This window comes from Macaca mulatta, chromosome 5 (assembly GCF_049350105.2).
Source record: "Macaca mulatta isolate MMU2019108-1 chromosome 5, T2T-MMU8v2.0, whole genome shotgun sequence".
Lineage (NCBI taxonomy): Eukaryota > Metazoa > Chordata > Mammalia > Primates > Cercopithecidae > Macaca > Macaca mulatta.
Genome location: NC_133410.1, coordinates 163,199,229 through 163,223,776, shown reverse-complemented (window position 1 = coordinate 163,223,776; position 24,548 = coordinate 163,199,229). Strand labels below are relative to the sequence as shown.

Here is a 24,548-nt window from a genome sequence, read left to right as displayed (position 1 = left end):
AGAGGCGCTATGATTGCAAGAGCCGACTCTGTTGCAAACCTCCGCTGGACAGTTTTGCAGACTAGGAAGTGAAGATTTCCAGTGGGAGGAAGAGCGAAGAAGAGGACATAGACAAGCTAGCAAAGGGAAGGTGCAAAATAGGAAAGTTACCAGGACAGGCAGGGAGGGACTGTCACAGGGGAGGGAGAAGAAGGAAGGCAGCCACTTTTCCAGGGAGAAGTTGTTTCCAGGTAGAAGTTGAGCAAAGAGTTGGCACCGGGCCCTCTCTACCTCTGGAGAGAAGGAAAAAGCAAAGCTGGTTCGCGTGGTAGAGAAGAGCCCACTTCCAGAGTCCAAATGGCATCGCCTGGTGTTCGTTGTCTGCCTCTGGGGCTGCAACTAACTCCTCATGCCTCTTTTGCCGCCTTTCCTCCCTGGAAAGAGGAGGTGAAAAGGGTCCCCGGGCTCGGGTGGGCATGATCGCCGGACGCAGGCAGCCGGGGGTTACCTGATACCTCCGTGTCTCCCCAGAAGGCGCGGCGCCGCCCTCCAGCCCCACCCGGCCACTCCGCGGTCCTCGGGCTCTGGTGTCTGTCCAATCTCCGGGACCCGACGCCCGAGGCGGCCGTCCGCGAGACCCGGAGCACGAGCCTCACCCTCAACGCTGGGCACTGCTCAAGGCCGTTCGAGGAGCAAGGACACCTACTGGCCGCGCGGCTCGGCTCGGCCCGGGCCGGGCCGGGCGCCGGAACCCAGGAAACACGGCCCCGCACGCCCCCTACCGGGCGGGCTCCATCTGCGCCCCAGCCGAGTCCGGTACTCGCATCTTGGCAGCCTCACCTACCTTGAGGTTCCCAGCTCCCTGTCATCCTGTGAGCAAATGATTTCAGCAACCATCACAGCAAAACCTAGTCAAGGGTTGCTGGCTCACAGTTTCTCCACTTTTTTGGAGTTTGTGCCAAATAATTTAAAGACCCTCCCCATCTTTTTCCAAATTCTGGCGTTTGAGAAGGGAAAATTCAAAAAGATGGGGATATAGGAGCCCCTAAGTGCTCTCCCCAGAAGCCAGGGAATTGTATTTCTGTTTCTCTAGGGCCCCGAAGAACCTGGCTTTCTTGTAATTACAACTGCCTTTCACTGAAAAGTGGCTTCTTTCCTCCTGCTCCCTGCCCCGTGACAGTCAGTCCCTCCCTGTTCTGTCCTGGTAACTTTCCTGCTCTGCGCCTTGTTCCTGTGCTAGCTTATCTACCTCTTTTTCTTCTTTTATCCCGCCTTTTGGAAATTTTCACTTCCTGCTCTGCAAAACCATCGGAGCGAGGCCTGCTGCGGACATGAGGACCACTGCAAATATTTTTTTCCAGGTTCCGAGATGGATGCAAAAGACGCAGGAGCTGACAGTCTAGTTAATTTTTAGCTGACAAAGAAAGTCTCTCTCTCTCTCTCTCTCTCTCTCTCTCTCTCTCACCTACTATTTGAGTAGTTTTGTTTCCATCAGCACTCTTGTCTGTCCTTCCAGTCCTTTCATCCTGACTCTCTTCCTGAATTGAACTTAGGGAGGCAAGAGTTTAAATTAGAAGCAGTAAAATTGTATAATAAAAGGAAGAAACAAACCAGGCCTTACTTCTTAACAGGATGACTAATACAGTTTATGGATTATCTTGGTAGTTACATGACTAATAATAACCATTAACATTTATTGAGTTCTTACTGCTGACCAGAAACTGTTTTAAGAGCTTTATTTATAATAATAATAAAATCAGCTCTTATGTAATGTTTTAAATGTTTACGTTTATTAACACATTAAACAAAACAACCCTGTAAGATGGGTAATAATATTATCCCCTTTTTACAATTGAGGAAATTGAGACAAAGAAGCAGGTACATTTCCTAAGGTCACACAGCTAGAAGTAAGTTATAAAGCTGGAATTTAAGCCCTGACAGCCTGGCTCCAATGTCCCTATTCTTAATACTCTTAGTTACCATGTTATACTGCCTAAAACAAACAAACAAACAAAAAACACTATGATCCCAGGTCTCATTTAATTTCCACAATAAAGCTACAGGACGGGTACTGTTATCGCCTCCTTTTATGAAGAAAGGAAACAGGCACAGAGAGGCTAACTAATAGTCCGGAACACAGAGCTACTAACTTGTACAGGCAAGATTAGAACAGTGAATCTCGATCCTTAACTAACCATGGGAGGGAGATACTTTTTTTCCTACATTCAATCATGCAAAGGGAGAAAGAATTGCCTAGAAAATGTGTGATGCTTTCATAACCTTCAATTAGTGAGCCCCAACTGGGCTTGTTGGCTCTTGCCTATAATCTCAGCACTTGGGGAGGCCAAGGATTGATTGAGGCCAGGAGTTTGAAACCAATCTAGGCAACTACCAGGACAACATTGTGAGACCCTATCGCTACAAAACTAAAAAATTTAAAAAATTAGCTGGGCGTGGTGATGCATGCCTGTAGTCCCAGCTACGTGGGAGGCTGAGGCAGGAGGATTGCTTGAAAACAGGAGTTTAAAGCTGCAGTGAGCTTTAATTGTGCCATGAAACAGCAGCCTGGGCGGCAGAGGGAGAGCTCATCTCTTAAACAAAAACAAAAACAGCCCCTTGTATGACGGTTAAACAAATCCAGCCCCTTTATTAGATTGAAGGATGCAAAGGATCCTGGGTGTGTCTGTGAGGGTGTTGCCAAAGGAGATTAACATTTGAGTCAGTGGACTGGGCGAGGCAGATCGACCTTCAATGTGGGTGAGCACCATCCAATCAGCTGCCAGCGCAGCTAGAATGAAAGCAGGCAGAGGAACATGGAAGGAATAGACTGGCTGAGTCTTCTGGCCTTCATATTTCTCCCGTACTGGATGCTTCCTGCCCTAGAACTTCGGACTCCAAGTTCTTCAGCTTTTGGACTCTTGGACTTATACCAGTGGTTTGCCAGGGGCTCTGAGGCCTTCGGTCATAGACTGAAGGCTGCACTTTCGGCTTCCCTACTTTTGAGGTTTTGGGACTCAGACTGACTTCCTTGCTCCTCAGCTTGCAGGTGGCCTAGTGTGGGACTTCACCTTGTGATGATGTGAGTCAATTCTCCTTAATAAACTCCCTTTCATACCTACATCTATCCTATTAGTCCTGTCCCTCTAGAGAACCCTGAATGATCCACCTGGGCTTCAGGCTGAGTCCCTGAGAGTCGACGCCTGACATTAGGCTGAACTGTCGGTTCAAGCAGCTGCTCTCTTCCTGCACTCCACTAGCAATGCCAAGAGCACAAGGGGCCCTTCGCCAAACTCAGGGCCAGACTAAGGTCCAGCTGTATTACCTACAGGTGAAACAACTGTTCCCTTAGGAGACCAGGGCATTACAAAAAAAAAGCCTCCACACAGTGTGGCACATCGTGCGCTCTCATCCCTTCTGTGGCCAGGTCTCCTGGACACTTTGGGAAGGGACAACTAGGGGCGCCAGTGTCACCAAGTAACCTTTGCCCTTTTAGAGGAAATAACGTTGCTTTCTCCAGGAGCACAACAGTAATTGAAGAAGAGGCACAGAGGGCAAGTAGAACCATGACCATACGAACATATGGAGTTATCAGAGTTTATGGCATTCATTTCTTTCTCCCTGCCGAGGTGAGGCCTTTCTCACCTGATAGAATGAATTTTTCAAGGGATTTTAAGGCTGATCAAGGGAAAAAACATAATCACGAAGTGGGAGTAGCACACAATGAGCTCTATTTGGGAAGCACTTTAGGTTTGCGTGGTGAGGGGGAGTCCCCCGCAGCGTGGACCCATCCAGAGCTCTGGCAGCATGGAGGCCACCACCCCGAAGACAGGAGGATAAAGGAGGCCCTGAAGAAGAGGAATCAGAGAGGGGACTTCCATATTTAGGTAGCGTCCCTCAGCACACTGCAAAATCTCAGGATCACATACCCACAAAGGGCAGCTGCTGAGTGGGTTCTTTTTAGATGCAAAGTTTATCTTTGCAGAACTTGGGTGCAGTTGCTCAGGGTTGACGGAGCAGGCAGTTTCTAAACAGCTAAAAATCTGTTTATTTAGGCTGTGTTTAAAGCATTAAGATATATAAACATTTGACTTGTTGCCAACCTGCTGTTAAAAAAAAAAAAAATCAACAACCTTACCAACCTTGGCAACATAGTGAGATCCCATTGCTACCAATTTTTTTTTTTTAACTGGCTGGGCATGGTGGCATGCACCTGTAGTCCCTGCTACTCAAAAGGCTGAGACAGGACAATCACTAGAGCTCGGGAGTTGGAGATTACAGTGAGCTATGATTGTACCACTGCACTCCAGACTGGGTGGCAGGACGAGAGCCCCCACCTCCATCCATCCCTTAAAATAATAATAATAAATTGTAAAAAAAAAAACAAACAAACAAACAAAAAAAACCACACACACACACACACACACACACAGCTTAGAAGTCAATATGCAGAGGCGATTTGGGGGTCATTTATTATACCCTAACTGCTAGATTGGAAGTACCTCCAAACACACAGAGAATCCCAAATTCTCAATTACAGATTTTGACCTGAGGACCCATTTCAAATGCTGTTGACTGACACTAAGAACAATATCTACCACATCACCCCTTCAGCACAAAAACAGAGAAACATAACATATGGATAAGAACTTACACACATACAAAAAGAATGAGTGGGGGATATTTAATCTATAATAATCTATGTGGCAATTTGAGTGCACAGGTGTATCCACAGAAGTGGCTGTTGCTATCCGGTAATAAAATAACTTCACCAGCAGGTGGCTCTATTACACTATTACACTAACCATTAGAGAGGACTGGGCTTCCAACAAAGGACCTTAAAATACAGTTCTTTTCTTTTCTTTTTCTTTTTTTTTTTTTTTCTTTTGAGACAAAGTTGAGACAGGGTTTCACTCTGTCACCCAGGCTCTGAAATGGAATGCAGTGATTCAAACACAGCTCCCTGCAGCCTGGACCTACTGGGCTCAAGGAATCCTCCCATCTCAGCCTCCTGTGTATCTGGGACCACAGGCACACACTGCCAAACCCATCTAATTTTGTTACTTTTTGTAGTCTCATTTTGTTGCCCATGCTGGTCTTGAACTCCTGGGTTTAAGTGATCCTCCCACCTCAGCCTCCCAAAGTACTGGGATTACAGGCACGAGCCACAGCACCCAGCTAAAATAGAGTACTGTATTTCTAAGTTATTTGAATTTTGGTTTGAATTAGCTCTAGTAAACCTTATGTATTCATCGAAATCTGTAATGATATATGCAACATAAAATCCATTCACAATGAAATTCAACAGATTCCTCCAAGCATCTCAGGAAATTAGGCACAACTAGATTATATCACAGAATGTACTAATTAACAAAATCTATTTACTAGACAGCCAACCCATTTCTGGCACCATAGAACATGAAATGGGTAAAATGACTACCACTCATTCTGTATTACCTGACATATCTAACAGCAAAGGTTTCATATATATGTATACATAATGTGTATACATATATCTGTGTGTATATATGTGAAATATTGTTTATAATTCTTTCATTTGAAAGCATTCCAGGGCACAGATAAATAGCTAAATCACATCCAAGCGATGTCATTTGGCGATCTGAAAGTCTTTGGCTTTTGTGTAGGCACAGGGCCATGAGGTAGAGCCAGAGCCGTTCTTCCCCTCTCTGCCTGTTCTGCCAGCTCTTAAATTCAGTCCAAATTCTGTCCTCAGGTTGTTTTCTCCTTGGAAACTCACTTCGCCTTCCGTCAACTCACCACTAGTTCTCATTCCCAAAGCTCTATCATCTCTAGCATTCTGACACCATCTCCTCTTACAGGTCTCACTCCCACCCAAACTTAAAATGTTGGAAATTGGATTCATCATTTTCTCTCTTCAGTAAACCAGTTCCCCTTCTCATTTTCCTATTTATGTTAGTGTTCTCTCATATTTACTGTCTCTCAGAGTTATTATCCTGTGAAACTCTTCCCCCTCTCCTATGTCTTCATTCAGTCTCTCCGTAAGTCCTTTCTATTCTACCTCTGTAAAGCAATTGAATTTCTGGAACACCTACTTCTGCAATGTGTTAAGGCACTGGGGCTTGGGGCCACTCTACTTTTTATTCTTTGGGCAGCATCGATGCCATATTCATCAATAAAGCAATATACATCAGTAAACTGGATTATCCACAATCTAATTTGTTTTTGTTTTGTTTTTTATTTTCATAGATTTAGGGGGTACCAGTGCAGTTTTGTTACACAAGTATATCGTGTAGTGGTGAAGTCTGGGCTTTTAGTGTAACCGTCACCTGAATGATGTACGCATACTCAATAGGTAATTTATCATCCCTGACCCCTCTCCCACCCTCCCACCCTTTGGAGCCTCCAGTGTCTATTAATCCACTCTGTATGTCCATGTGTGCACATTTTTAGCTCCCACTTATAACTGAGAACATGCTGTATTTGTCTTTTTGTTTCTGATTTACCAAAATCTAATTTTAAGCTTCAATAGAAAAGCTATTGAAGTTTTAAATTCTTTTTGCAACAAGAAATGATTACGGCATACCTTCAGTATTAAATACTCTAACAAAGAGGAAGTATACAAGATTTGAGATTGTCTAATGGAAATAAGCCCTTCTTAGGTAAAGCAGGTATGGTTAATCTCCTGTGTAGGGCAGTGGTTCTCCTATTTTACTGTGTGTAACGATCATCTGGGGAAGCTTGTTAATAAAATGAAGATTCTTGGGGTCCACTCCCAGATACTCTTCTTCGACAGATCTGGAAAGGGGCTGAGGAACCTAACATTTTTAACAAAATGAAACAGAGTAATCTAAGGAGCGTTTTAAGAAATAGTCACGTAGAAGAAATTCTAAGTACTTAAAATAGAAATAAAACACTGTCTTTACATAATTAAACGGCTTTATACAACTGATCTTAGTTACCTGATTTGTATTTGATCCCATAATTATCATCTAATAGCTATTTTGTAAAATTCTCTCTTTAGATTCTGATGTCTTCAGTTTTCTCAAGTTTAAATTTCAGTCTTGGTAGAAGTAATACCTTAGGTGAGCTCAGTCTTTCCTACCTTACTTCATGTGAGTTTACCAGATCCTGTCATTGGGAGAGCAGGAAGTAGAGAGGGATTCCTGAATGGAGAAAGAAGGGACCACAACAAACCAAAGTAGGGTTGGGTGCTGGGGCCAGGCTGGGATGCACTGGTGCATTTCCTGACAGTAGCCAGAGGCTGTGGCAGCCTGAGGCCCAGTTGCAAATTCTAGTTGAGAAATGGAGTGTAGTGGGTGACCCAAGGTGCTGCAATAGTGTCCGAAATGTAGGTCATGACCACTTGCTGACTTGGAGCACAGCTGAGTGAGCTGAGCTAAAGCATGGGACCAAGACAGACAAGCCTAATGACAGGGTCAGGTGAAGGTTGCTTGACTTTCTCTATGACATACTCTAGCCCTAATTCTGCATATTCTAGAGAATTTTTTTAGGTTTATATAAGTCCAAAGTTGCACAATGCAATGCTATAAACTCCCTCATTTCCCCATCTTCTAGGATTTGATTGACCTTTGTTAAAGTTGTACTGTTCGGTTAGGGCAACCCACCTGTTCCAGGCAAGCAGGAGTGGTTCAGAGGCTGATATGGAGCCTTCTCTCCTTATATTTTATAGAGCAAATGAGGAGAAACAGTGACCAATGGCTCTAGGCAATTCGTCCTAGTGTTGTGATTTTCTAGGACTTGCCCGTTCCATTTTATGTTTATCATTCAAACTTGGAGTTGTTTTAAAACATGACACAATTTTGCTTTAGTTTTCCAAAAATTAAATATATATAAAGTTTCCTTCAGTCAACAAGTCACGGTGAGTGTCTTGCTCCTCTCCTGATCTACTCAAATGGAGCCAGGAGGATCACTGTGGTCCCTCCCAGGTACTCTCCGTCAGCTCTATCACTGACCCACACTGAGATCTGATTGCCTTGCTACACATTTTTGCTGTGAAACAGATGGTTTTGAAATGGGTGTATTTCCTTTTCTTGACTGATTTTGTTATCTTCTTAATGGTTATGTTCTCTCCCTCAAACTGCATATTAGTATATTATGTTTGTGTTTTAGTAATATTTAGTAATTAGTAATATTTTAGTAAAATATATTTTATTCACTCAACAAGTATCTATTGGGTGCACTGATCAAGCACCACAGATAATAACAGATAAAAATCTTTGCCTTCATGAGGCTTACATAAAATTTATTTTAATTAAGGTATTATTATATGATAATGAAGGTATTAAATTAAGGTATTGTATACTAATTGTATAATAATTATATTATATAATAATAATTATATATTATATAATAATATACATAATTGTATATATAATAATCTGTAATATATTATATACAATATATTATTTTTAATATATAATATAACATATATAATAATTGTATATAATAATTGTATTATATAGTAATAATTATATATCATATAATAATAATTGTATATAATTGTATATTACATAATAATAATTGTATTACATAATAATTATATTATATAATAATAATTGTATAACAATAATAATGAGGCTTTTATGTAAGCCTCATGAAGGCAAAATTTTGAAATGTTATGGGATGTGCTACCTCAATCCAATTTATAAGATATTCCTAACAAGTTATATTGGTCTTTTTTTTTTTTCGGAGAAGCTTAAATACAAAGCTGAGAAGTTTATATTTAACTGGATAGGAAATGGGAATTCCTTGGAGGATTTCGATGAGGAGAATGGCATCACTCACAAGCTCAGTAGTAATGTGTGGATGGTCGTCCTGGTGTTTTCTGGCTAACTTGCGCAGTGTTCCTCTCTCAGTATACTTCTCATGCTATTACTTACCTACACTTGTCAAATCTCTGACAGCTCTAAATAGAAAAATATGTATATGTTGGCTTTGAATCATTCATTCTCCAGATGTATTGGGGCCTGCAGGTGGCAATAGTGAGCCAGCCATGAGCTTTGTAACTAGCCTCACCAGAAACCCAGCAAATGTTACCTTAACCTAGAGTGCTGCCCGACCACCGTATCTAAAACAGCACCTCCTCTAGCCTCCCATTTCCTTAATCCTTCTTCATTTTTGTTCACAGTCCTTGTCACTAACTGACATTATATAATATTTTGTTTATATCCTCTTTCTCTCCACGAGAATGTAAACTTATCAGCAGATACTTTGGTTCATTGTATAGAACAGGGCCTGGCAAATAGTATATGCCCAATATGTATTTACTAAGTGAATGACCACTTTGGTCTAAGCATCCAGCAGAGGAACACCGTGGGACAGTGTGCAGTTACCCGGCAGCCAAATTTTGTGGTGCATATTTGAATTCAGCATTATTTTAGGTATTATCCTAGATAAATTCTGTAAAGTTTCTCAGTCAGAGCTAGAAATAACTTAACATATCAGGATAATACGAGGAGGGGTATGGAGCCTTCCATAGCCATAGTTAGATGATGTAGTATTAAATATCAATAAAGTACTAATGAGGAAATTAACTTTATAAAGTGTAGTGAGATCCAAAGAACATATTGATATGTAAATATCATGTAGTTTTCCAACCCAGAAGGATGCATAATTAAGCAATGGGTTTCCTGGATCTTGGTCAACAGAATTTCCTCTGTGCGGTTTATAAAAGATAAAACACGGTGTTCTAAATTTTGACCTAACCTTGTTTCTTTGTGAATGAGCTTGCTCTGGTCAGCCCGGAAGCCAGGCTATTCTTTAGTAACTTGCAGCCGTAGTGTTAACCACCAAGAGTATGGTTTACACTCTAGGCTTTCTTGCAAAACATTCAATAAATATTTGGGTTTTTGACTTAATCTGTGATTTTGCAAATTGTTATCTTTGTTTACTTAGCGGAGGTCACTGCTCCAGCATTCAAGGTAAAGCATACACAGAAATCTACACTTGAAGAAGACTGACATATGTCACCTTTCATGGATGAAGCAAAGTCCTTCAAACTGTCAATAGAAAGTTAGCCTTTGTACACAGCAAATCCTATATGGATTTAACTTTGAAAGGACTATAGTGCAATTACACTAAGACAGTAAACTAACCCAAGTAGTTAGAATTTAAAACAAAGATCTAAATCTTATAAATGTTTGTTTGTCCTCATTCAAGATTGCAGGTTAAAGCAAATGTGTGTGTTAAGCTAGATAAGATGACTGAATTGCTTTGATGATCTCATAGCATTTTCTATTCTTCTTATTTTCTCTCCTTCTTTAGGAATATATATATATATATGTATTTTTTTTCCTCCAAAAATAGTTTATATGACAAAATAACCACAGTGTTTCTCAAACAGGGGCCTGTCCACTTTCAACATAGGCCAATATTTCTACTCAAGGGTTAAAAAGTTTCTTCTTTCCATGTCACATTCTTGTGAATATAACTTGGCCCCTTTGTTGGTGGTGTTCCCCCCCGCCCTGCCCCCCACACACTCATTTGCTCTTGTAAATCTCCTGCTAATCACATTTAGTAGTGAAAATTCTTTCATGGAGTGAGAGATTTGAAATCATAGATTACACAAAGATGTTAAAAAAAAAAAAAAAAAAAACCCAGTAACAGATACCAATGTAGCACAGCAAAATACGTAAATCCAACTTCTCTGTTCCAATTTGTCTCAATCCAGGGCACCTCAGATCATTCCTTAGTCTCAAACTAGTATTAAAAATGGCTATTTTCCAACCTCTTTGGCCTCTGTAATTACCAATGGGATAATCCTTCTTTCTCTAGGCACCCAGTTATTTAATTTCCTAAATTCCAATCACAGCAGATTTTTCAATATCCCTGCCACTAGGACAGATCCCTCAAATGACACACATAATGAAACTTTATGAAGTTAAGAAGTGCAAAACTCAACCTGTGGCTGCCGTTCTTCTGCCAGTGAGGGAGTCCATTTTACCTGTGCCCAATGTTGTTTTTGTCTTTGATTTACATAGTGAAACTAAAAGCACATTGTTAATAGACTACCAAGAAAGCTTTTGCATTTTCACTTTCCCTGGGCTATTTTTATACACAAAGCAAATATTCTAACAGACAACTCTGTTGCCCTTAATGGGATATTTTTACTATTAGGTTGGACTGGTTTTCAATATGCCAATAGGTCATTTTCTTTCTGCCAGTTTTTAGGAAATCAGTTCTAAGGGTTCAGGCTATAAATTTAGCTTAGATCTAGAAATGGTTTACTTATTAGAAAAACAGATATATCATTGTCGCCATTGATTTGAGCTTCCTTGACCACGTAGTGACTGTCTCTCCCTTTAACCTACTGATGGAATTCAATTTATCAAGTCCTATTAAACTTGAACCATGCAGTTAGCATTGAAAAATTGCTTCCATCTAAAATTGGACTGAAGCCAGGTGCAGTGACACATGCCCATTGTCCGAGCTACTCAGGAGGCTGAGGCAAGAGGATTGCTTGAGTCCAGGAGTTCAGTCTGAGGCCAGACTGAGCAACAAAGCTAGGCTCCATCTCTAAAGAGGATAAAAAAAAAAGGACCGTAAACACAAGCTGATCATAAAACAACGCACATCTAGGTTTGAGAAATACTCGAAGACTGTAAAAGATCATTCACAGAATCTTGTCTCTAACCCTGAGAAGAAGATAGATAAGTTGATAGATAGATGTAAATATGTGTTCAAATAAACATGCATACACTTATATAGATGCATACACACATCTTTAAAATCCATTCTATCAGTGAATAACTTTGAGTCTCATAACACCTTGTATCTGTGTATTATTTTAAATTAAGAAGTGTTTCATGGTTATATTAAGATTCACTGTTAAAAGCACAGGCATTGGGCCCCATGGGTTTGAGTTCCTGTTCTGGCACATGGACCCTGCATATGTTACACAACATCTCTAGGCCTTTCTTTTTTCATTATAAGATACAGGTAATTATATCTACTTCCTAGGCTTGTGGTGAGGATTAAATGAGAGAATATACATGACAACCACAACAACTATACTACCACATAATATCTAGCATAAAGAAGATTCTCAAAATTGGTAGCTCTTTCCTATTATTCCTTGGGGCCTATATCATTTGTCACCAGGTCAAGAAGTCTTCTATAATCAAATTTAAATTCAGCAAATGATTTTGGAGCAAAGATGAACGTAACAGACTTGACTCACAGAGTAAATTATCAATATACATGAAGACTGTTGGCTGTAGATTTGTGTTTTCAAATCAGAACACAAACAGTTGGATGATAGGGAATTTGGGACATAATTATTTCAATAAACAAGCCCATTGACCTCAGAATTACATTAAATGATTATTTTGGCTTAAATACTACCTATGCTATTATCTCAAAAAAACATACCTGGAAGTAGAAGAACTGTGATTTAAGAAATATTCTTCATTCCTGGAATTCATCAATCATTTATCATTTTTCAAAGAAAAAATTGGCTCAAACATGAAAAAACTAGTTAAAATTTAATAAACCTAAGTGATACTAGATTGAATGCAGGGCCAATGTAGACCGCTAAATCAATGTTGACCCTTTTTTTTTTTTTCTCAGAGAGCAAGTATCTTGTCTTATATGATTTGTATTTAGGACTTGAGATTGTAGTAAAAGGAAATTACTTTCTCTAAAATTGTGATAACATATCTAGATTCCAATACAAGTCAGTTAAAAGCCGGTAATACAAGTATTCCACTTCTCAAATGGGATAAGATAGAATTTCTAATGTGTTCAATTTAAATGTTTTTCAACTTTGTGAATATTATATATATTAATACAATCAATGAAACTTTATGATGTTAAAGAGCTCAAAACCCAACCTGTGGCTGCGTGAACTGTTACCCTAAATTCGACAAACTAATATCTTATGGTCTTCAGCAAAAAGAACCACAAAGACATGCTCTGTCTAAAGACACTTTGTTTGAACATTCTTACTGATAGGAAGTATACCTTCTCATAAGGCATGCAATCCATTTATATTATCATTTGATCTTTGATTGATAAAATCAATTTGAATGGAATTTCCTAAACTAAATGACCAGGTGCTTTCTTCTCTGGAGAGTCTTACAGAATGAGACTGCAGTTAGTTGCAACAGATTTTTTATTAAAAATAACTTTCTGTAGCTGGAACAACAAAGCTTTTTCCCCATGAACCAAATCTACCAATAATGGCTCTAATAAATGAGTTTCCTATTTATATAGATTGTATACCGAATACATTTGGTAATTCATAAACCTTACAAACATTTACTAACACTTACCAAGAATTGGGCAATGTGATCAACACATTATCCCACTAAATCTTAGTAATAGCCCTATTAAGTAAATACCATATCATAAGTATTATCTCTCTTTTACTAACATGGATAATAGAACTCAAGGATATTGAGTAATTTGTACTGAATCACATGGTCAGTAAATTGTAAAGATGGGATTCAAACCTAGGGAGATGGACTCCAGAGCTCTTAACAACTATTTATTTGTACATTCCCCAATTGAGCTATACACTTCTTAAAGGCAAAGGCAATGCCTGACTTACCTTTCATATTCAAATCATATTAAAAAGTTAGCAAGATGTGATTATCAGTGTACTATGTAAATCTTTGTGAATGGTCAATAATTACATGTTTTGATTATATATATATTTTAGTAGATAATATTTATATACATTCAAAATTCTAAATATAGAATGTTTACAGAGAAAAATGAAACCTTTTTTCCAACCCTGTCCTCCACCTCTGCATCCCATACTTCTTCACAGAGGCAACTGATTCAAGTCATTACATAGTTACTGAGTTTTAACTACAACTATGTTAAGTATAGCTATATGCGTTAGACACCGTAGCCATAGAAATCAATTTACAATCTAATGCAGTGGATACAGCATGTATACATGTAATATAAGGTTGCTACAAACACTATCTGAGGTAGAGCTGTTTGAAAGAATACCAACACTTTAATGTTTAATTCAACTGACATGATTGACAACTGATCAGCTGAGTAAAAAGATGGATGAGAAAGATTGTGAGACTTAATTGGCTGGTGGTATGGTGATATGATTGACAATAACTGCTAAGTCAGAGAGAGATATATTAAGGAGGAGAGAAAAAGCAACAAATCTGGTTTTGATGTGTTCATTTTGTTATAATTATTGATTCTTTACTGAATGTGAACATTTATCTTTGTTTTTGAGTCACATAAATATTCCTTTGTAAAGACAAAATTAAACATTAAAGTATTAGTATTTCTTTCAAACTGGAGGAATTTCTCCCACTAATGTATTTCATCAAAACTTATAATAAGCTTGGTTCCAGAGGAAGAAATGAAGGATAACCAAAAATAGAGACATTAATAATAGTGCAATCCACAATGATAAGTCTCAATAGGCAGTGATGACAGATATGTTTTCCCAAACACAAGGACACTGTAAGGGTCCAACAGAGATGATAGCCCCTCTCCAGCATCTCATTTTGACCCTCTTCCTTCAACTATGCCTCTACTCTCCTCAGATACAAGGGAGGTGGATTTTTCTCTCCTCTGAGATAACTTGATGGAACCACAGGAACAATGAAGTGGGCTCCTGGCTCTTTTCTCTCTGTGGCAGATGGGGTGCCATGCCCATCTTCAGACAAAGGGAAGGTTGAGCTCAAAAGCTCCCTAAAAACTCCCATCTTCAGACAAAGAGAAGATTGAGCTTGAAAGCTCCCTAAAAACTGAGAGCCTATGAACATGGTCAACACAGAGGGACAGGAGTGTATTTCCTGGGTCATTCGTTCCTGGGAATAGTGTACTGGGACATGGGGAAGTCAGTCTCCTCCTGTCACAGCCACGGGTTAAAAATAATAATGTTAACTGATCCCTAGACTGAGAAAGTTCTTTCAGTAATTTGGGTGATGGCAGCAGGCTCCATCTTAAGGATAGACTGGGTTTGCCCAGTTCGAGGTCAGATCTGTTTGCTCTCAGCCATGTACTGGAAGAAGTTGCACCACACAGCCTCCAGGACTGCCCTCCTCCTCACAGCAATGGATAATGCTTCACTAGCCTTTGCAGGTAATTTTGGATCAGAGAAAAAAACTTGAGCTGGGCCAAAAAGGAGGAGCTTCAACCTCTGTGCAAAATCTGGGAACCTGACAGTATAGATTGCGGGCCAGGATGAGGAAAAAGGAACGGGAAAGACCTCCCCACCCTTCTGGTAAGGAGGTCCCGTGATCAGCTCCAGCCACTTGCAGTCCTGGCTGTCCCAGGAGCTTACATAAAGGGACAATTGGAGCCTGAGAGGTGACAGTGCTGACGCTACAAGGCTCGGAGCTCCGAGCACCCAGACATCATGAGTTGGTCCTTGCAGCCCCGGAATTTAATTCTCTACTTCTATGCTCTTTTATTTCTCTCTTCAACATGTGTGGCAGTAAGTGTGCTCTTCACAAAACGTTTTAAATGGAGAGCTGGAAAATAAAGCAGATAATAAACTAGTGACATTTCTGTATTTTTTTCTCTTTTAGTATGTTGCTACCAGAGACAACTGCTGCATCTTAGATGAAAGATTCGTAAGTAGTTTTTATGTTTCTCCCTTTGTGTGTAAACTGGAGAGGGGCAGAGGAATAGAAATAATTCCCTCATAAATATCATCTGGCACTTGCAACTTTTTAAAAACATAGTCTAGGTTTTACCTATTTTTCTTAATAGATTTTAAGTGTAGCATCTGTCAACATTTTTAATCACTGTTGTATTTTCAGGGTAGTTATTGTCCAACTACCTGTGGCATTGCAGATTTCCTGTCTACTTATCAAACCGAAGTAGACAAGGATCTACAGTCTTTGGAAGACATCTTACATCAAGTTGAAAACAAAACATCAGAAGTCAAAGAGCTGATAAAAGCAATCCAACTCAGTTATAATCCTGATGAATCATCAAAACCAAGTGAGAAAATAAAGACTACTCACCAAAAAATAAGAATAATAATCTGCGAAGTTCTTTTGCTGTTGTTTTAGTTGTTCTATTTGCTTAAGGATTTTTATGTCTCTGATCCTATATTACAGATACGATAGACACTGCTACTCTGAAATCCAGGAAAATGTTAGAAGAAATTATGAAATATGAAGCATTGATTTTAACACATGACGCAAGTATTCGGTAAGGATTTTTGTTTCAATTTACTCTGCAAGACTGATTTAATTTTTATTTAATATTCCATACTTGAGTAAAAGTAATTTTTAATGTGTTTTCCCCATTTATAATATCCCAGTGGCATTATGCCTGATTATGTTGAACATAGTGGAGATAGAAGTTTTTAGTGCAATATAAATTATACTGGGTTATAATTGCTTATTAATAATCACATTGGAGAAAGAAGTTCTAGATGTCTTCAAATGCTAGTTTGACCATATTTATCGAAAAATTTTTCCCCATCCCCCATTTATCTTACAACATAAAATCAACCTCATAGGAATTTGGGTGCTGAAAACAAATCCTTTTTATAAAAATGTTGACAAATTGATGGTTAAAAAAAATCAGGAAGCAGAGGCATAGTAAGGATTTGGGCTCCTAAAGTCAATTATATTGAAGGTGGAGCAGGAAGAAACATGTCTTAAGAGACTAAGTGTAGCAAACATTGCAAAGCTCATGTTGATCATTGCAGAATGAACCTGCACAGTCTCTTCCCTTCGTCTGGAAGTGAATGTCTCTGGTAACAGCTTCTCAGGGACTCATAAACTTTCTGAACACAAGGTTTCAGATACAGTTTTAATATTTTTCCCCAATTTTTTTTTCTAAATTTTTCTCAAAGCAGCTTGAGAAATTGGGATAAATAGTAGCTAGGGAGAATGGCCCAGGAAAGATTCCTCCTCTTTTTGCTATCAGAGGGCCCTTGTTATTATTGTTATTATTATTACTTGCATTGTTATTGTCCATCATTGAAGTTGAAGGAGGTTATTGTACAGAAATTGCCTAAGACAAAGTAGAGGGAAAACGTGGACAAATAATTTGTCTACCCTTTTTTACTTCAAAGAAAGAACAGTTTATGCATTGTAGACAGGTTTTTTTTATCATTTTTGAATATTTACAAGCCACCCTGTAAGTAACTACAAAAGTAGGATTTTTACTGCCCCCAGTCCATTTTCAAAACTATGTAACCAGAAACACTAAAGAAGAAAGGGGAAGTATCTGTTGTTTTATTTTACATAAAATAACGTTCCAGGTCCTTTCCCTGTGTAAGTTATATTTTAGATTGAAGCTTGTAAGTATAACCTCAATAGATCCACATGCGAAAGGTATACTACTTCAGCACATGTGAATTACTGAACTGAGCCTTTCCTGCTTCTAAAGCAAAAGGGGGTGTTCCTATTAACCAGTCTCATCACAGTTGCTATCTGCTGCCCTTTATGCATAAAGTAAAAAGCAAAGTATCAATGACATTTGTTTATTGACAAGGACTTTGTTCTTTGTGTTTGGAGTTGAAACAATATGCCCCATTCTAAGTGAAAAGATTCAGGTTCACATTGTATTCCTGTTTTGATTGATTTTTGTTTTTTTTTTTTTTCCAAAAAGTTTATAATTTTAATTCATCTTAATTTAGTGATATAATTTTACATTTTCCCCAAGAATGTAATAATTTATCAGAAAGTAATTCTTGAGAAAATATTTAGTTAGCAGTTTCCAAAGAAAATACAAAATTACTCTTCTGAAAGGAATACTTATTTTTGTCTTCTCATTTTTGTTATCTTATGTTTTTGTTTGTAGATTTTTGCAGGAAATATACAATACAAATAATCAAAAGATTGTTAACCTGAAACAGAAGGTGGCCCAGCTTGAAGAACAGTGCCAGGAACCTTGCAAAGACACGGTGCAAATCCATGATATCACTGGGAAAGGTAACTGATGAAGGTTATATTGGGATTAGGTTCATCAAAGTAAATAACGTAAAGGAGAGAGTATGTACTAGAATGTATAGGAATAGTTTAGAAAGCGGCTACCCATTAAGTTTAAGAATTTCAGTTGTCTAGACCTTTCTTGAATAGCTAAAAAAGAGTTTAAAAGGAATGGTGATGTGAAAAGAAAGAAAATTATTCTTGGAAAATGAATAGTTTACTACATGTTAAAGACTATTTTTCAAGGCTGGCACAGTCTTACTTACATTTCAAACCACAGTAAAAGTCAATTCTCCTTCTCCAGATTGTCAAGACATTGCTAATAAGGGAGCTAAACAGAGCGGGCTTTACTTTATCAAACCTCTGAAAGCTAACCAGCAATTCTTAGTCTACTGCGAAATTGATGGGTCTGGAAATGGATGGACTGTGTTACAGAAGGTAATTTTTTCCTCACCATGTGTATTTAATAAGTGCCTACATTGTTCCTGCCATATGGCAGATACTTTTCTAAGCACCTTGTGAACACTAGCTCATTTAATCCTTGCAATAGCCCTAAGAGGAAGGTACTTCCGTTACTCCTATTTACAGAAAAGGAAACTGAGGCACACAAAGTTAAATAACTTGCCCAAGACCACTTAACTAATAAGCAACAGAATCAGCATTTGAACCTAGGAGGTATAGTTTCAGAGTTTGTGGCTCGACTATATTGTGCTGGCACTGACTTTGTAGATTCATGATGGCACATAATCAGTACCACAGTGACAGAGAAAAAGAAGGAAGCTCTTTTGTCAGGTAGGTCAAGACCTGAGGTTGCCCATTACAAGACAATGAAGCCTAACACCCTCACCCTCACCCCGCCACCACCACCACCCTTTCACACACCAGAGGACACAGTTGGGCTGCCCCAAGACAAGGAACCTTTGTTGCATCTGCCACTTGCTGATACCCACTAGGAATCTTGACTCCTTTACCCTCTGTTTACCTCCCGCCACTGTTACAACTGTTCCTACAGGGGGTGCTCAGAGGGAGTGAATGGTGGAAGCATTAGTTGCCAGACACCAATTGAGCAATAGGTTCCATCATAAGTGTAAGAATCAGTAATATCCAGTCAGAGTTCTGAAGTCATCTAGGTATCTTTTCAATACTACCACTAATTTAGAATTTATGATGTGCCAGGAACTCTCTTAAGTATTTCTCATATATTCTCTCTCATGAGCCTTGCAGCAACCCTAAAAAGTAAGCATCAATTTTCCTATTTGATAGATAAGGAAACCTAGGTAGCTTGGCCAAGGTCACTTAGTTTTGAGTTGATAGAACCAATGCTCCATATTTTTGACAAAATGTTGGTAGCATTCTCTTTACATGCATTGATAATCTATTTTCTCCTTTTGCCCATGCAAATGTGTAATTAGAGACTTGATGGCAGTGTGGATTTCAAGAAAAACTGGATTCAATATAAGGAAGGATTTGGACATCTGTCTCCTACTGGCACAACAGAATTTTGGCTGGGAAATGAGAAGATTCATTTGATAAGCACACAGTCTGCCATCCCATATGCATTAAGAGTGGAACTGGAAGACTGGAATGGCAGAACCAGGTAATGTTTGAAATGACTTCTAACTTTTTATTGTAAAGATTGTCTGGAATGTGCACTTTCCAACTGTCAATAGACAATGGCAAATGCAGCCTGACAAATGCAAACAGCACATCCAGCCACCATTTTCTCCAGAAGTCAGTTTGGCTCCTGGGCAATCCAAAAAGGTAAATTCTACTCAGGATGAATCTGAGTGTTTTGGTACAATCTAATTACCCTGGCACCGTTCAGAATAATAGCTAATTACTGAACTTTTAATCTGAATTTTTAAATTTTAAATTGAGCATACTGAACTTTTAACTTTTAAACTGAGCATAAAATTATAATTTTATCTAGTCTAAATTACTATTTCATGAAGCAGGTATTATTATTAATCCCATTTTACAGATTAACTTGCTCAAAGTCACATTGCTGATAAGTGGTAGAGGTAGAATTCGAACTCAAGTAGTTTAACTTTAGAGCCTGTCCTCTTAACAACTATCCTGATTGAAAAGCAAATACAGCCTCTTCATACTTCCCAGCACCTTAATGGCCATTTATTCTGTCAAATCATGAGCTACCCTAAAATTAAAGCAGCTAGCTCTTTTGGTGATCTAGAGGCTTCTTTTTGCTTGAGATATTTGAAGGTTTTAAGCATTGTTACCTAATTAAAATGCAGAAAAACATCCAACCCTCTTGTTATGTTTAAGGAATAGTGAAATATATTGTCTCCAAACATATGGATTTTTTTTTTATTGTTTGGTTGGTTTTTAATCCAGCTATAGTCAGTAGACCTTCTTCTAGGAAAGGACCTTCCATTTCCCAGTTACTGGAGATTAGAAAAGAGGCTAAATATTTTCCGGAAATTTCTGTTCCTTCATTAAGGCCCATTTTTTACTCCACTCTATAGAATTATGCCCCACAATTTTTTCCAGGAAAGAATCTCTCTAACTCCTCAGCTCACATGCTTTGGACCACACAGGGAAGACTTTGATTGTGTAATGCCCTCAGAAGCTCTCCTTCTTGCCACTACCACACTGATTTGAGAAAGAAAATCCCTTTAGCAGCACCTAACGCTTCAGGTGGTGAGAGTGGCTAATGGAACTGTACCTCCTTCAAGTTTAGTGCAATAATTAAGGGTCACTCACCGTCAGATAATTTGTGTGATCTATGATAATGTGTGTGCAATGCACAACATTTCAATAAAAGTAGGAAATATGAAATTAGAGTCATCCACACATCTGGATTTGATCTTAGAATGAAACAAGCAAAAAAGCATTCAAGTGAGTGTAATTATTAGTTTTCACTGAGATGCCTCAAAGGCTTTTTGGCCCATCCCGGGTAGTATTAATGAGCTGTGGACTGGTTCACATATCCATTGCCTCTTGCCGGACTTGCAAAAGACTTTACTCGATGAGCACATTTCAGCCTTAGAAACAAAGTCAAAAATTCCAAGGAACTGTCCTACAAAAGAGGGAAATTCTGAAATCCCTGAGGAGGGTCAGCATGTAATGGTTGTATTTCCCTCTTCTCAGTACTGCAGACTATGCCACGTTCAAGGTGGGATCTGAAGCTGACAAGTACCGCCTAACATATGCCTACTTTGCTGGTGGAGATGCTGGAGATGCCTTTGATGGCTATGATTTTGGCGACGATCCTAGCGACAAGTTTTTCACATCCCACAATGGCATGCAGTTCAGTACCTGGGACAATGACAATGATAAGTTTGAAGGCAACTGTGCTGAACAGGATGGATCTGGTTGGTGGATGAACAAGTGTCATGCTGGCCACCTCAATGGAGTTTATTACCAAGGTATGTTTTCCTTTCTTAGATTCCAAATTAATGTATAATATATAGTATTTTCATAAAAAATAATAAATAGATACAAAGAAATGAAGAATAATTTATAAAGATAGTAGGGATTTTATCATGCCTCTTTATTTCAACTAAGTTCTTTGAAACTGGAAGTGAATAATACCAAGTTCATGCGTAAAATTAGCCCTCCTAAAGAAATACACCTGCTGCAAAATATCCAGTAGCTTGGCATTATACCTGAAACTATCACCATCATAGCTGGCACTGTGGGGTTGTGTTATCTCCTTTAGACATACCACATATATGATCTGGATAGATTAACATTACTATATGGATGCGTGTTCACATATTAACCTGGCTTCCCATGAGCTTTGTGTCAGATACACACAGTGAGCAGGTGTTTGGAGGAACGGAATAAAGAGCAGGCAAATACTGGTAAGGGCAGAGGTTTGTGAAAGCTTGAGAGAAGAGACCAGTCCGAGGATAGTAGAAACTTATTTTAGGATGGGGGTTGGATGAGGAGGCTATGGTTTGCTATAAGCCTGGAATGGTTTGGAACACTGGTTTCACTCATCTACCCAGCAGTTATGTGTGGGGAAGCCTTACCGATGCTAAAGGATCCATATTATAATAATAGCATTATCTGGAAATTCCAATGGTATTCCATGAATAAAACCACTAAGAAGATAGTTACATTCAACAGACTCTCTGTTGGAGAAGGACAGCAACACCACCTGGGGAAAGCCAAACAACCCAGACCAGACCTGTTCAGCATCAGTAGGGCTTCCTCACACATATCTGCTGGGTAAATGAGTGAAACCAGTCTTCCAAACCATTCCAGGCTAGTAGCAAACCATAGTCTCCTCATCTACTGAGATGAGCAACCTTATCTCCTGATGTCCTAGCCAATCACCAACTAGGAAACTTTGCAAAATTTATTTAAAGTAACAGTTTGTTTTTCACAACATTTTTAAATTGGAGAAACATAACTTATCTCTGCACTCACAAACCATATAATGAGAAGAAACTCTAAGGGAAAATGCTTGATCTGTGTGACCCGGGGAGCCATGCCAGAGCTGTGGTTCATGCCAGTGCTGTGCTCTGACAAGCCCTTTACAAAATTACACGAGATCTGCTTCTGTAGGACAAGGAGAAGGCAAATCAATGGAGGTTGCACTTTATAATGGAGACATAAAATAACATGCCAGAACCATTTCCTAAAGCTCCTCAATTAACCAATAAAATTGTGCTTTCAAATAACCTGAGATGACCTCATCGGGAATTTGGTGGCTTCTTCTCTTCTAACCTGCCTGAGTAAAGATGGTTCGCAGTAGCAGAGTCCAGGATGGATAAGCTTAGAGAAAGAGGCCAATCAGGGAACTTTGAGCTTCTAGTCCTACTAGTAGTGAATAAATTTAAAGTGTGGATGTGACCATGAGTCACAACACAGATGTTGTTTAATAATATGTTTATTTTAATTATAAATTGAGATTTTAGGAATCTTTGGGGACATTTTTAGTTAGCAGATAACGCTATAAATTTTATGTAACTGACAATGCACTTCGTAATAGACAGTTCTTCACAGACTTGCAGAGGTAAAAGGATTCCAGAATAATGATATATACATCTACCACTTGTTTTAGGTGGCACTTACTCAAAAGCATCTACTCCTAATGGTTATGATAATGGAATTATTTGGGCCACTTGGAAATCCCGGTGGTATTCCATGAAGAAAACCACTATGAAGATAATCCCATTCAACAGACTCACCATTGGAGAAGGACAGCAACACCACCTGGGGGGAGCCAAACAGGTCAGACAAGAGCACCCTGTGGAAACAGAATATGACTCATTTTACCCTGAGGATGATTCGTAGAAAATTAACTGCTAATTTCTGTTGACCCACAAAGTTTCAGAAATTCTCTGAAAGTTTCTTCCTATTTTCTATTACTATATTTATTGATTTCAAGTCTTCTATTAAAGATATTTAGCCTCCAATGGACATTAAAACTCATTTAGGACTGTATTTCCAAATTATTGACATCAGAGTTATTTAAAAATTGTTTATTTGAGGAGACAATATTTCAACTTTGTTCCTAAATGTATAATAATAAAATGATTGACTTTATTTGCATTGTTATGACCACTTGTCATTTATTTTGTTTTGGTAAATTATTTTTATTATATCAAATATTTTAGTATGTACTTAACAAAATAGGAGAAAATTTTAGAGTTTCGAATTCCTAGGTATTTTCATTGTTTATTACCCCTAAATCATTCCTATTTAATTCTTCTTTTTAAATGGAGAAAATTATATCTATTAATATGGTTTTTGTTTTGTTATATATTCACAGGCTGGAGATGTTTAAAAGACCATTTCAAAAGAGATTTACTTTTTTAAAGGACTTTATCTGAACAGAGAGATATAATATTTTTCCTATTGGACAATGGACTTACAAAGTTTCACTTCATTTTAAGAGCAAAAGACCCCATGTTGAAAACTCCATAACAGTTTTATGCTGATGATAATTTATCTACGTGCATTTCAATAAACCTTTTGTTTCCTAAGACTAGATACATGATACCTTTATTGACCGTTAAAAACCACCACTTTTCCCCAATTTACTAATTACAATTGGGCAATCATCAGTAGTAATTGAGTCCTCATTTTATGCTAAACGTTATACCTAACTCTTTGGGAGATACAAAGGAAATAGCAATTATGGCTTTTGCCCTCTAGGAGATACAGGGCAAATACAGGAGAATACAGCAACCCAAAGTGACAATATTCTATACAAGAGCGTAATCACTAAGCAGGAGTCACAGCCACACAACTAAGATGCATGGTATCCAAAGTGCAGCTGGAGACAGGAAAGCTGCTTGGGGATTCTCCCAGCAGAACCTTTTAGCTCCAAACACCTGTGGTGGGACCTGGTGACTCTGAGAGAACTGCAGCTCAGAGCAGAGAGCTGTAGGGAACCATTTGCCCTATCCCTCACTAGTCATGAGGTGAGCTGAATGGAACCATCTCTTCCTTGTGATTCAGGGATATTGACTTTTCAGCAGCCTGAGTTCAGGTTCATTCACCAACTTTCTAAGGAATAGCTAAATCTACATAACTTAGCATAAGGCTGATTGTGGAAAGTAATGGCTAATTTTATGAGAGGTGGGTCTGGTTGTCCTGAAGTCCTGAGCTTTGGCTTTGGCTTTGCACTCTCTTTCTTTCCATACTTCTTTCTTTCTTCTTTCCCTTTTTTTTTTTTTTTTTTTTTAAGAGATAGGGTCTGTCACCCAGTCTGGAATGCAG

General features: G+C 38.7%; 2 protein-coding genes across 3 annotated transcripts in view; one reads left to right on the top strand and one right to left on the bottom strand.

Moving 5' to 3' along the window:
- LOC106998550 (uncharacterized) overlaps window positions 1–848 on the bottom strand; it is an 80,483-nt gene extending 79,635 nt beyond the window's left edge. The window contains exons 1-2 of the mRNA XM_078002591.1: window positions 824–848; window positions 495–775 (exon numbers count right to left, since the gene is read on the bottom strand). Of these exons, the coding sequence (XP_077858717.1) occupies window positions 495–775; window positions 824–848 (306 nt within the window). The remainder of the gene's footprint in view (window positions 1–494; window positions 776–823) is intronic.
- A 14,195-nt stretch (window positions 849–15,043) lies between these two features.
- FGG (fibrinogen gamma chain) lies at window positions 15,044–23,814 on the top strand. Of its 2 annotated transcripts, XM_001090810.5 has the most exons (10): window positions 15,044–15,394; window positions 15,489–15,533; window positions 15,723–15,906; window positions 16,026–16,119; window positions 17,725–17,855; window positions 18,157–18,290; window positions 19,265–19,449; window positions 20,961–21,238; window positions 22,885–23,054; window positions 23,596–23,814. In XM_001090810.5, exons 1-10 carry the CDS (start codon window positions 15,317–15,319, stop codon window positions 23,608–23,610), a joined length of 1,314 nt encoding a protein of 437 aa, XP_001090810.1. In that variant the 5' UTR covers window positions 15,044–15,316; the 3' UTR covers window positions 23,611–23,814. The 2 variants fall into 2 exon arrangements, with proteins under 2 accessions (XP_001090810.1, XP_001089651.1); XM_001089651.5 differs by lacking the exon at window positions 23,596–23,814 and having other exon boundaries at window positions 22,885–23,369.
- Window positions 23,815–24,548: the final 734 nt, after the last annotated feature.

Bases quoted from the DNA above. Each gene is read 5' to 3' on its own strand.
- FGG (XM_001089651.5), top strand. From the start codon at position 15,317: ATGAGTTGGTCCTTGCAGCCCCGGAATTTAATTCTCTACTTCTATGCT. The intron at 19,450-20,960 runs GTAATGTTTGAA...CCCTCTTCTCAG, and splicing joins GACTGGAATGGCAGAACCAG to TACTGCAGACTATGCCACGT. The intron at 21,239-22,884 runs GTATGTTTTCCT...CACTTGTTTTAG, and splicing joins CAATGGAGTTTATTACCAAG to GTGGCACTTACTCAAAAGCA.